Genomic DNA, 14,331 nt, shown 5'->3' on the forward strand with positions numbered 1-14,331 from the left:
ACAAAAACACGAAGGACAAACAGGACCGACAGTGTCACACATACAGGCTGTTTCATGTAAGTGTGAAACAGACCATATGAACAGCAACACTCTTAAACCATCGGTGTATAAGGCTTGCGAATAATCAGTTAACAAAGTTAGTATACTTCGGCTATTTTCGTTGCATCTTGTGTTACGGACTAGTCGTTTGGGGTAACACTTCTGGCAGTTTCTATATTAGATTCCGTCTAAGCTAACCCAGCACGAGTAGCAAGGCCAACAAAATCGCCAATTTCCAGTCAAAATTAAATAGTCACGGCCATAGACGACAAATATATGGGAACACTTTATTTTTATAGTAACCAAGTTGCGGTACGATATTTTTGTCCACTTTTGCCATCATTGTCTTTTTGATGACAGTCCAATGAGAATATGACGTCAACGAACGACAAACGCCAAACGAAAATAAAAAATTGGGATGACAGATGCTACGAAAGCCACGTGACTATTTCCGTACATTTAAGTTTCACGTTTTCTATCAATGATTATGTTGGCTGTACATGCCAGAGTTAAGTTAGACGGTTTAACACTCCGTTAGTTAGCATGCCACACGACTCTCACATAGTGGTGCAGCTGTTTCTCCAACGTCTTGACTCGATCGTCGAAGTGCGGCGCAGACGCCCTGTACTGCTGCAGTCCATAGTCATTCTCTAGATCAGCACCAGCGAACTCCAACTTCGGTTCCGCCGCTAGCATTTGCAAACTCTTCTCGAATCGCTGCTTCATTATAACTCTGGCCGCTTTCCTTCTACCACAATTCTTCTTCTTCTCAGCTCTCTTCTGCATCATGTCCGACACGCGCTGCATACGAAAAGCTTGCATGTCCGACGACTTCTTAATATAATCTTCGCTTTCGCTCTCTTTCGGCTTCTGTCCATGTATTAAATCGTGCACTCTCTGCCTTCTAGCGGCCATTTCGTTATCACCAATAGATTCTAATTTCAAACGCTCTGGATTATAAGTCTGTTTTCCTTCTATAATATTAGCCATGCGTTGGCATCGGAGAAGCATTTCTGGGGTAGTTATAGAGCTGGAACGTTTAGTCCTCGACTCTGGACTGGGAGTGTTCCTTCTAGAGTGTCCTTCGAATATCTGCGCTATGCGTTTAGTATTCTGAAGAGTTTCAGGTGAATCTATAGAGTTGGATCGCTGCTTTAAACTTCTACATTTAGGAGATTCCGTTGAAAACGATCGCGTGAACTTTTTAGTTTCTAATTTCGGTGTATCTATCGACGCAGATCTAACAAACTTCTCTTGTCGCAGCTTGGCCAATGTCGGTTTGTGATCAATTTTGAAATTATTCACTACAGTTACATCTGTTTCCGAGTTGTCTAAATCTGATAGATCAACGACTTTGACTGTCGACGCGTCTAAACCTTTCAATCTGCGCGGCGGTTTCACAGGTATCTTATCCTCTTTGTTAAAGTAGCTAGCAACAGATTTATTATCGCTAACTTTAGCTTTAGTATTACCGAGTAGTTTCCCTAGTGATTCTCTGACTAGCGCAGGATCGGGAGTGTCCTCGGGGTCGAGTAGCGCTAGTATTTGTTCCTGCAGCTCTCTCTGCTTGTCTTCGTGTATGTCGGCGGAGTCGTGGCCCTCTATGAGACGTGCTAGATGTGTTATGTCGTTGAGGTCGAGTTTGCCTATCTGTTTGCGGATATATTCGGCGGGATCGGTACTTACTTGCGGGGTGCGGAGCGCGCGCCGCTTCTTTCGGTACGACGAGTGCGATTTGTCCGCCTCGGCTGCGTCTGAAATTGTTGCATTTATATAATTACTCTTAAAAACGGGGTAGGTATTTACAGTTACAGATGCCTTCGTCACGGGGTAATAGTAGACTTCTTTTTTAGGGTTCCGTACCCAAAGGGTAAAACGGGACCCTATTACTAAGACTTCGCTGTCCGTCCGTCTGTCCGTCCGTCCGTCCGTCTGTCACCAGGCTGTATCTCACGAACCGTGATAGCTAGACAGTTGAAATTTTCACAGATGATGTATTTCTGTTGCCGCTATAACAATAAATACTAAAAACAGAATAAAATTAAGATTTAAGTGGGGCTCCCATACAACAAACGTGATTTTTGACCGAAGTTAAGCAACGTCGGGCGGGGTCAGTACTTGGATGGGTGACGGTTTTTTTTTGCTGTTTTTGCATTATGGTACGGAACCCTTTGTGCGCGAGCCCGACTCGCACTTGCCCGGTTTTATTTATATCTATACGATCAAATTAATATACATACATACATACCTACATATCATCACGCCTTCCCAGAGAGGTTGGCAGAGACCACGGATTTTTACTTGCTGCGATCCTGACATACCTACCTCTTTCACTTTAATTTTTATAATTTAATTAATATAATTTAATTCATAGAAAATGTCATATTACTTGAGTACACAGATATGGCGTCGTTCGCTGTTCGCGCGTGTTTCTCGTTCTGCTGACTGATTTTGATCTGTAAACACACTTTATGTTAGCTATCTGCGAGACATTTCATTGTAGCTTAGAATAAATTTAAAAGTGGAAAAATTACTGTCTTGGGTGAAGTGTAACGCTCTTACAGTAGATGGCGCTAGGGTCCCCTAGACCCATATGGTGGAAAGATTGCTGGCTATGGATGAGGTCTCGGTGGCTCAGATGACAGACCGCTGGAGTATCGATCCAGAGGCCGTGAGTTCAAATAATAAGAAATATCTGGGAGAAAACATATAAAAACTCAAAAATGTGCGTTTTCCCAGAGATAAGACCTAGCTAGATCCATTTTTCGCCCCCGAAAATCCCCATATAGCAAATTTCATTCGTTAATCGTTAAAGCCGTTTCCGAGATCCCCGAAATATATATATGTACATATAAATAAATAAATATACAAGAATTGCTCGTTTAAAGGTATCATAAATAAATATTCTTTATTTCCTTAAAATATACAATGAGATGGTAAGGATAACATATACAGGGTTGGGCAGATTAAGTGTCCTAGTTTAAAATAGCCATAAAATTAAAACAAAACTTCAAATCTGAATATTAAACTTGTTTTTATTTTAAATGTATTAATTCATTAGCTCAAATCGCTCTCCTTTAACCTGTATAACTTTACGCATTCTACCATAGAATGAGTTGCACGCGGCGCGCACTATATACCTCATCTGGTATATCGTCCCATATTTTGACCAACCGATGCTTGAATGAATTTAAATTCATTCCCTGTGTGCTCCTGCTGAGCATGTATCCCCATATAGAAAAGTCCAAAGGATTCAAGTCTGGTGAAGATGCAGGCCATTCTTGCCACAGTATAAAATCTGTCAAATGTGTTCGACATCAGTCTTGTGTACGTTTAGGTTTGTGAGACGGGGCACTGCATGTCTTGTTCAAAGCAATAATAGTCATCCCCAAACAACTTTCGGATATTTTCTAGCATATGACCCTGCAACACGTTCTGAATATAATAGTCTTGGTTAATTTTTACTCCCCGCTCAATAAACAGCAGTGGTAGTTTGCCCCTAGGTGATATGGCACCCCATGCCGACAGCCGACGCACTTTGAAACCGCTGTACGGCTAATTTGTCTACTGGAATATCCCTCAATGAAGCACCGTAAACACGATCATTTTGTTGATTGTGGCTATCTTGCAATTGAAACATCTTTTCTTCGGAAAAAATAATTTCATCGCCCTCATGCCAAGCTATCAAGTCCCTGCATTATTTCACTTTAGCTTTTTTCTGGGCTTCTGTTAATCCATGATTTTTTTGTTTTTTGTAGGCCTTCCATATTATACGCCTCATTGATCGTCTGGATATTTTCATATCTTTAGCGAGTTTACTTGCACTTTGGGCTGGATTTCGCCGAATACGCTCACGAACACTTTTAATTATATTTTTGACACGAACAGATGGTTTTCGACAAGGTTTGGACCTAATTCTTGAAGATCCTGTTTTTATAAATCGCTTAATGGTCCGAGATATGATCCTTACATTAATACCTAAATATTTTAGCTTCTTAAATATCTCTCACAGTCGGAATTTTTGCTGCTCGCGTCCATGATTATAACAATATAAAAACAATAGATATCAAGCTGACGTCTAGAAATCATAAAGACGCTTAAATTCTCGCTTAATACAAAATAATATAGTTAAAAATAGTTGCGCTGTATTTAAGTAAAATGGCAGTACTAAACTAGGACACTTAATCTGCCCAACCCTGTATTATCTGTACTAAAACATATTTTGCTAGTTTAGCATGCAGTTAAGTCTTACCCAAGACAGTAATTTTTCCACTATTTAATTTATTCTAAGCTTAATAGCATCATTCGCAGACGTTACTGCTTGATAAAAATTAACATTTAATTGTAACAAATATTTGCAACTTTCATCAGAAGATGATTTTAAAAAACAACACCTCAGTTGGCAGTATGGATCAGTTTTTGTGTTAATGAAGTATTTATTAATGTACGGGGTCAAACGCGGACGCAGTATAAATAAATGGTTGCGCTCGCATACTAAACTAGTACGAGAGTGCCTATTTATTTATTTATACTTTACTCATACTGCACAAAAGAAATAACTTAGTGTACAAAAGGCGAACTTAATGCCATGAGGCATTCTCTACTAGTCAGCCTATGTGTGGTTGCAGCGTGGTGTCTTGTTGTCAGCGTGCTCAATCTTGTAATTGAGATGTTTTGTACCTGTTGGAACTCGTCACTCTTGTGTCACTTGAGGCACCTTAATGAAGGCGAGGTAGGTACTTCATGAGGTCTCAACTTCGCCTGGTCCTGCCTGTATACCTCTCCTATCCGAACTCGTCGCTCTTGTACTGCACGTGAGGCACCTCGCCCTTGAAGGCGTGGTACACCCTCATGGGGTATGAGCGGAGCTCCGCCTCAGTCACGCCTGTATACTTTATCTATCCGAACTCGACGCTCTTGTGGTGCACGTGAGGCAACTCGCCCTTGAAGGCGCGGTACACCCTCATGAGGTATGAGCGGAGCTCCGCCTCGGTTATGCCTGTATACCTCAACTGTCCGAACTCGGCGCTCTTGTGGTGCACGTGAGGCACCTCGCCCTTGAAGGCGTGCACACCCTCATGAGGTTTGAGCGGAGCTTCGCCTCGGTCGTGCCTGTGTACCTCACCTGTCCGAACTCGTCGCTCTTGTAGTACACGTGAGGCACCTCGCCCTCGAAGGCGTGGTACACCCTCATGAGGTATGAGCGGAGCTCCGCCTCGGTCATGCCTGTATACCTCACCTGTCCGAACTCATCGCTCTTGTGATGCACGTGAGGCACCTCGCCCTTGAAGGCGTGGTACACCCTCATGAGGTATGAGCGGAGCTTCGCCTCGGCCACGTCTCGGGTCGAGCCCGTTGAGGAGAACGGCGCGATACCTTCAAACAAATTAAAAGACAGGTCAAAACTGGTAATTTTTCATTAAAACGTTTATTAATTTGCCGTTGCATTTGAGAAGTAAAATTGCGGCTATATATGTCATATATGTGTAGTCAGTAGTCACCCCGTGCTCTTTGTCAGTCATTTCATTGGCATTTAAGTCTATTGCAGAGGATTTATGGTGTAAAACCGGAGGGACACCTTTTATGGTGGCTGAATAGACCGGTGCAAGTCTGACATGGTCTACTAGGCCTGACAAGAGAGATTTGCGGAAAACGGCACTGAAACGCCTTTGGCACTCAAACGGCACTGAAACGCCTTTGGCACTGAAACGGCAGTGGCACTGAAACGTTTTTGCCTCTTGTCAGCGAGTGCGGCTAACCAAGCCTCATCACAAAACTCGGGACCTTCTACAACACGTTTGCGCCACTCCGTCCGCTGTTCTGCGAGCCTCTCCCAATCTCGGTGGTCGATATGAAAGGCAATCATGGCAATGGCCTCCCAACATTTCGTTTTGCATTTGCCACCGCACCAAGAAGAACACGGCGAGGTTTTTAAGAAGAAGAAGAAAGTAATTTATTGTAAAAACCTACATACAGCGCCACTTCAGTTACAAAAAAAGAGAGAAGAACTTACTCACTAAACACTTAAAGTAAATGTTACACAAAAATAGACAAGTCCACCAGTAAAGTGAAAAGTTTTGAGAGGGTTCCCTCCTGTGCAGCACACGCCCTAGGCAACGCTGTGCTCTTTGTAAACGCTTCATAATGCGATTACGCGATAGTGCTCCTGTTTCAGTACTACATGAGGTGTCTCGTCTTTGTCTGTTATTTGACTTGTAGTTTATTGTTCATAGAGAATCGTTAATCCGTTGGACCTTCCAGATGGTTCTGTAACAATTTTTTACTACGTAGTTCATAACCGTGTTTTGAGGTAATCCTTACTCTTGTATTCTTAAGTACCCTGTGAAGTGGATGGGCCAATAAGAAGAACGAAACACTAAGTTCTGTGTCAGTGACCGGTCCGGTATCCATTTGTGTATCTTTTAGCTGACATTGTTTCGTTATTTATTTTTGTCTTTATTAGATATAAGTAACATATAATGTAAAGTAATAGTGGTAAGTATGTAAACGTTTTGGTGCTACACTGTAAGTTTATATTGAAATAAATTAAATGAAATTATTTTAAAAATTCCCTTCGAGGGTTTTGGAAGGGGTATTTGGTAAGGTTTTGCTTTCGAAGCCATTGCTAACTAAAATCCTTTCATTTGGCTTTTTAAGCGTTTCATAATACGGGTAAGCTTCCCACTCCTAAGCGCTAACCTCTAGAAGGGGTATCGATTATAAATTATGATACGCTTATGCTACTTTATACTTTCTCTTCGTAAAAATAGAATCGAATATTGCTCGTTTATGTTGTAAGTGAAGGACTGGGTGTCTAGCGCGTTGACAGCACAGGTGTCTGTATTTGCAGCACAGGTGTGTGTATTTATGAATTAGGAAGGGGAAATCCTTTCATTTTAGCGGTATCTCTGAAAGGGAAACCCCTTCCTAGAGCTAAGTCAAATGAACGGGTAAGCAATTCAAAGGGAAAGCCAATCGTTGGGGCTATTCGATAAATAACTAAGTCATTTAAAGGTTTTTTCTGGGAAGTATACACTCACCGAACTCCTGTTGTAATACTACATGAGGGGGTGTTTCATCAGCGAGCAGGTCGGGTCGGTAGCGGGCCAGTAAGGCTAGCAGCGGGCCCGCGCTGCATGCCGCCCGCAGCCCGCCTTCGGTCACCTCTGCCCAGGACAGTACGACTTCGTCGGACACCTCCGCTTCTGTTAATAACAATAGTAGTTATCATATTAGATTTTTTTTACGTGATGAAAAATAAATATTTATTTACTAACAAGATATATATTTAGATTACAAATATATTAACATACTGTAACGTTTTATTAAATGTTTCTTTTAAGTATCATACTCGTATAAGTCAAAAACTTCTTAGCTGACAACTGAGGATCAAAGAGTAACTACATCTACCTCATCAAAATCTAACACAGTCCAGAAGCGGTACCATGTTCGCATTTTTATCACCTGTCATGCCATGCGTCACTTTCGCACTGACATATTTGTTAGAACGTGACAGGCATGGTGACAAATGATAAAGAGCCGACCATCTTAGCCCTACAGCTACGATGACATTCATCATCATCATCATCATCTCAGCCATAAGACGTCCACTGCTGAACATAGGCCTCCCCCTTGGACCTCCATACGTGCCGGTTGGAAGCGACCCGCATCCAGCGTCTTCCGGCGACCTTAACAAGATCGTCTGTCCATCTTGTGGGTGGACGTCCTACGCTGCGCTTGCTAGTCCGTGGTCTCCACTCGAGCACTTTTCGACCCCATCGGCCATCTTCTCTGCGTGCAATGTGGCCTGCCCATTGCCACTTCAGCTTGCTAATCCGGTGGGCTATGTCGGTGACTTTAGTTCGTCTACGGATCTCCTCATTTCTGATTCGATCACGTAGAGAAACTCCGAGCATAGCCCTCTCCATAGCTCGTTGAGCGACTTTAAGTTTTGAGATGAGGCCGATAGTGAAAGACCACGTTTCGGAGCCGTAAGTCATCACTGGTAACACACATTGATTAAAGACTTTCGTCTTGAGGCACTGAGGTATGTCGGACGAAAAGACATTACGTAGTTTCCCGAACGCTGCCCAACCGAGTTGGATTCGGCGGTTGACCTCTTTCTCGAAGTTGGACCTACCTAATTGGACTACTTGTCCTAGGTAGATGTACGAGTCAACAACTTCGAGTACCGAGTTCCCAACAGAGACTGGGATGGGCACAACATTGGCATTTGACATAAGTTTCGTCTTGTCCATGTTCATTTTCAAGCCCACCCGTTGTGAAACTCGGTTGAGGTCATCGAGCATCATGCTGAGTTCCTCCATCGACTTTGCCATGACTACGATATCGTCGGCAAACCGAAGGTGAGTGATGTATTCGCCGTTGATGTTGATGCCAAGTCCTTCCCATTCCAGGAGCTTGAAGGCGTCTTCCATTACGGCAGTAAACAGTTTCGGAGAGATAACGTCTCCCTGCCTTACGCCTCTTCGCAATGGAATCGCCCTCGTGCTCTGCTCCTGTACTCGGACCGACATGGTGGCGTTACTATACAAACACTTCAACACTTCGATGTACCGATAGTCAATATGGCATCGCTGAAGAGACTCAAGCACCGCCCATGTTTCCACCGAATCGAAGGCTTTCTCATAGTCCACAAACGCTAAGCATAATGGCAAGTTATACTCTTCGGTCTTCTGTATAACTTGCCGCAGCGTATGGATGTGGTCTATGGTACTATAGCCTTTTCGGAAACCGGCTTGTTCGGGAGGCTGGAAGTCATCAAGTCTGTGTTCGAGACGGTTCGTGATGACCCTTGAAAACAGCTTATAGACATGGCTCAGAAGCGTGATGGGTCTGTAGTTCTTCAATAGGTTGTTATCACCTTTTTTGAAGAACAGCACCACCTCGCCTCTATTCCATGTTTCAGGCGTTATGCCCTCGGACAAGACGGAATTAAAGAGCTTCTGGAGGACTTTAAGTACCGGTGTTCCACCCGCTCTCAGAAGCTCTGAAGTGATTCCGTCTTTGCCCGGCGCCTTGTTGTTCTTAAGCTGCTTCAGGGCCATCCTAATCTCGTACAGACTGATGTCCGGGATATCTTCGGTATAATGTCGGGACAGCTTGGCTCTTGGATCTCCTACCAAGCTGTCAACGGGCTTTGCGATCGAAGTGTATAACTGTCCATAGAACCTCTCGATCTCACCTAAAACCTCCGCTTTGCTCGACGCTATGCTGCCATCTTCCCGTTTCAGCTTTGTCAGCTGGCTTTGCCCAATAGACTTGTCCTTTGCGAACACTTTGGAGCCTTGGTTTCGCTCAATAGTCTCTTTAATACGGTTAGTATTAAAGAGACGCAGATCATGTCGCAAGGACTTAGATATACGTCTATTGAGCTGCCTATATGACTCCGCGTCATCGGGAGACTGCAACTGTAGCGAGCGTCGTTCAGCCATGAGGTTTAAGGTTTGCTCGGTCAATTTCTGAGGTCTATCTTTACGGCGGGATCTAAAAAACTTAGACCCTACTGTGTGGACAGTTTCCACTAGCCCGTCGTTGATTTCGTCCACTGAAGCCAAGTTCTCTAGGCAAGCAAAGCGGTTAGAGAGCTCGAGTTGAAAGCTTTCGGGGTTTTGAACATAGGCTCGAGTAGGTCGGAGCGTAGACTTCATCAGGCTGGACCTTTCAAGTTTAATATTGATATTCAGTGTGCCTCTTACGATTCGGTGATCACTACCGGTCTTTACCCTGTTGATCACAGAGACATCACTGAATATCCGTTTCTTGTCGGTCATGATGAAGTCTATCTCGTTTCTCGTGGAACCGTCAGGACTCATCCAGGTCCATTTCCTGTGAGGCGGCTTCTGGAAGAAAGAGTTCATCATGAAGAGTTCCTCTCTCTCCAGAAAGTCGGCCAGCCTCTGACCCCTAGGGTTCCGTTGCCCATACCCAAATTGCCCCACTCTCAACTCATCCCCGCTTCTCTTGCCCAACTTTGCGTTGAAGTCCCCCATAACAACAGTAAAGTAGGTTTTAGAAGTATGTATGGCCCTACTTACGTCCTCATACATAGCTTCTACTTCATCATCGGAGTGTGACGAGGTCGGTGCGTATACCTGAATGACCTTCAGCGAATATCTTTTGGATATTCTGAGTATTAGGTATACCACCCTGCTCGACACACTGTCGATGGTTATTATGTTGTTTACGAGGGACTTGTGAACGAGAAACCCGACACCACCTTGGGACTGTTGGTCGCCCTCCCGGTGGTAGAGCAAGTTACCAGACTTCAGGGTTGTCGTGTCCTCCCCCTCTCTACGGACTTCGCATAACCCTACAATGTCCCAGTGTAACCTGCTCAGTTCCTCTTCCAGCTCGCAGATCTTTTCGTCAGTCCTCATAGTGCGTATGTTGTGTGTTACCAGGGCCAGTCGTCGTCGGGGCGGGTAGCCGGATCTTTGCCGGAGATTCTTAGCACCCCTGACCCCGCTAATGCCCTGACCGCTACCATAGCCAGAGCACCGGGGGTCGCCGGAACCTCGGGGCCGTGGTTCTATTGTGCTCATCATGATGGGGGGTGAATGCCATAATCGCCACGCTTGGCAGGCGGGTTGGCGATCGCAGTCGAGTACACCGAATTTGAGGGACGCTGCTGCCCGTCCACCGGTGGTCTTGGACGTAGTTTAAGGACATACCCGGGTCCATACGATGACATTACTCGATGATTAATTTCCTTTGAAAATAATATACATATTTCTTCCTAGAGTGGAATTTTTTTGACACTAACTATTGTGTCAAAAGGAATATCCTGGCAACCGGGGATCAAAAGTGTAACAACATACCTTGTAACATGTCAAAAATGTCATATGGTATATTGACTACCTGAATCCAATATAATCTAGCTACAATCAAAGATAATTTGAAATAGAGGAATATTGTCAAAGTAAATTATGTAGTCAGTACATTTACTGCAATCTTTCGACACAAATGATTAACACATTAGAACGCCATTTGACTTTGATCCTTATTTTATCACTGATAATACTGATATGTGTTAAATTTGTTAAATGTCAAAATGTATCGCCGTCTACTCGAGAGTAGGCCATCTATTCGAGCGATGGCGCCATGTGTTCTGTGTTCTACATATTAGTTACGTAATGTGCTAATTATCGCACTATTGCGGTAAGGTAGCACCATATCGTCGCTATATTTACTCAACCTCATATCTGCAACAATCATTTGATGGAAATGTCGCTTTTCTTTCATTCGGATTACGGGTTTTTGTCATCAAATGAGTGTTGCAGATACGAGGTTGAGTAAGTATAGCGGCGATATGTACTGTACTGTAAAGATACTAATGTTATGAATTGTTCCTAAATTGGAATGTCTAGTCACTATTACAGTGTCAAAACGAATATCCTGACAACCGGGCACCGAAGTGTATAAATATCCACATCTACTAAAAACTAGTGTGATACCGCGGCGTCGCTTGCGCAGAGCCGTGCCGGCGTCGAGCGGTAGAGGCTCATCCGAATCGTAGAAGCCCGTGACCCGGGGCGCGGCCACGGCCGTCCGGTTCAGGTTCCGGTACCGGGTGCCCGGGTCGAGGGTGTACGCGCCGAAGTCGCGGTGCAGGTTCTCGGGGGTCGTTTGAGCTGGAAATATAAGATAATGCTAGTGAGTATTAACCCTTAAATGCATATTTTTTTTCTTTTTGGCCGAATAGAATAGGTATATGTGTCACATCATTGTTTGCTGATTTTGGGAAAATAGTAAAAAATATATAACATAGATTTTTACTGTAAAATCAGTGTTAGAAGTTGCACGAGGCTAAATCATATTTGGGTCATTCCACCGTTTCGGTTGTTACACTTGCACTCATAAAATAAGGTTTTATTCGATATTGTAACAGGAACTAGGAGGTTATAACTATTGATTCATCTACTACTTTGATAATATTTTCTTTTCCTGTACACACATAATTAAATTATAAGAGCAATAACGAGAGAATCACTAAAAAGTAGCTGTTTCGGGCGTTACATGAATTGGCCTATAGCTTCTGACCATCAGTACCAAAATGCATAATTTAGCGAATTTTGTCAAGTAACCTCCAGTTTTATTTATGTCAAATAATAATAGTTCTTATAGTCTACTGAAACACTGAAGTAACACTTAGTATCACTTTTTAATTAATTTTAAAAAAATAAATTACCTGTTTCGGGTGTTACTCATGGTTCGTTTCGGGTGTTACGAGTACGAAATTAAGACAGATTTATACGAAGTTATGGCTCATTTTATTGAAATTATTGTCTTTTTAATAAATTCGATTAAAAACATAAGTAATAAATGCTGAATTAATATAAAATACATTATCTTAACAATAAAAACTGTTCCACGAAGATATAATAATTATTTTTCTTTCGATGCGAATATTTCCGAAAATATTTACTTAATCAAAAAACGCTTGATGGTGACAGCTATTCATTTTGAAAGATCTATCCAACGACACCCCACATCACAGGATTAAATGCGAAAAAAATATTTTTTTTTTGTACAGGAGCTACCATAAAAATACATTTTTTCGGGTTTTTGTTTCCTGACATGAAGGTTTGGTATGTTTTCTATGGAAATAGGTTAGTGTTGACTTCTTAAACCAGTTTTAATTTTTGAACCCTTGGTAGCGTTTATTATGGAATGACCCATTTATGTAAATAACTAAATAATAAATAAATAATATATGAAATATCGCCTGGTTCTAGTTTTCTTGACGTCATCATCATCTTCCTCGCGCTATCCCGGCATATTGCCACGGCTCATGGGACCCTGGCGTCCGCTTGACAACTAATCCCAAGAATTGACATAGGCACTAGTTTTTACTAAAGCGACTGCCATCTGACCTTCCAACCCAGAGGGGAAACTAGGCCTTATTAGGATTAGCCCGGTTTCCTCACGATGTTTTCCTTCACCGAAAAGCCACTGGTAAATATCAAATGATGTTTCGTACGTAGTTTCGTTTCGTTCTAGTTTTCTTGACGTAAATGGTATAAATCAATTATTTAGTATGTACTTCGCCGGTTACTCTTGATCCCTTAACTAAACGCTCTGCCTCGGCCCTATCGCTTCTTGCTGCTACTACAACCAACTCTAATTTAGCTCCCCTTGAATTAGGCTTTATTTCTTCACAAGAGACACTTAAAACACAGAAATCTATTAAAACGAAGGCCGTCGGTGATGATAACCTCAGTGTGGATATGTTTATGCTCGTAGCGGATTTTATATCACCCATCATCTCCAACATCATAATGTTTTCCCTATCGGCACGTTTCCGGCGTCCTGAAAGTATGCCTATGTCATTCCTCTCCCAAAAACCTCCAATCCTGCATCTTTCTCCCAATACCGTCCTATCTCCATTCTCAAAATATTATCCAAAATTATTGAACATTATGTTAACCGTCGTCTCCTATCTCATCTTAATATAAATTCCTTATTAACTCCTCCAAACTGGATTTTGCCCCGGGCATAGCACAGTAACCGCTCTGGTTAAAGTCACCGACGATATTCGGTTTAATATAGAATCCAAAAAGCTTACAGTCCTTGTCCTCCTCGATTTTAGTAGTGCCTTCAACACGGTAGACTTTGAGATCCTTCTAGGCACACTCAACACACTTAACATTTCCCAACCTTCATTATCTTGGTTCCGTAGTTACCTTTCTGGCAGACGCCAGCGTGTTAGAGTAGATGACAAACTGTCCGACTGGTGTGAGCTCACCGCTGGCGTCCCGCAAGGTGGGGTGCTTTCTCCACTCCTGTTCTCTATTTTTATTATGCAGACGACCTACAGATTTATGCAGCGGCTGGTATAGACGATATTCCCTCATTAATTGCTCAGATTAATTATGACTTAGAGTCCATATGGGATTGGGCGTGAAAAATTAGTCTAAAAATTAATGCTCAGAAGTCACAGGCGATTGTCATTGGCAGTCCTTACTATGTAGACAAGCTCTCGGACAAGTTCTATGCTCATGTAGAATAATAATATACATATAACCACCAACATATAAATCCACGCAAACGAAGTCGCGGGCAACAGTTAGTTATGTATAAAATTAGACGTTTTTGTTATGTAGGCTGCATCATACGTCTTTGACATTTTGAATACCACATTGCATTTGATTCTTTTAATTGAGCCGGTATCGAGTCGGTGTCAGTGAGAGCCAGGGGTTCTTCTTTCTTCTTCTTTTCATCCTGTTACCCCCTGATGGGGAGTAGGGTTTGAATCATATTCTTCCACTG

General features: G+C 42.8%; 1 protein-coding gene across 1 annotated transcript in view; it reads right to left on the reverse strand.

Moving 5' to 3' along the window:
* LOC134804034 (F-actin-monooxygenase Mical-like) overlaps nt 1–14,331 on the reverse strand; it is a 137,498-nt gene that overhangs the window by 43,541 nt on the left and 79,626 nt on the right. The window contains exons 10-15 of the mRNA XM_063776904.1: nt 11,517–11,693; nt 7,080–7,244; nt 5,318–5,415; nt 5,165–5,203; nt 2,429–2,495; nt 601–1,793 (exon numbers count right to left, since the gene is read on the reverse strand). Of these exons, the coding sequence (XP_063632974.1) occupies nt 601–1,793; nt 2,429–2,495; nt 5,165–5,203; nt 5,318–5,415; nt 7,080–7,244; nt 11,517–11,693 (1,739 nt within the window). The remainder of the gene's footprint in view (nt 1–600; nt 1,794–2,428; nt 2,496–5,164; nt 5,204–5,317; nt 5,416–7,079; nt 7,245–11,516; nt 11,694–14,331) is intronic.

Source organism: Cydia splendana, chromosome Z (assembly GCF_910591565.1).
Source record: "Cydia splendana chromosome Z, ilCydSple1.2, whole genome shotgun sequence".
In the NCBI taxonomy this organism is placed as follows: Eukaryota; Metazoa; Arthropoda; class Insecta; order Lepidoptera; family Tortricidae; genus Cydia; species Cydia splendana.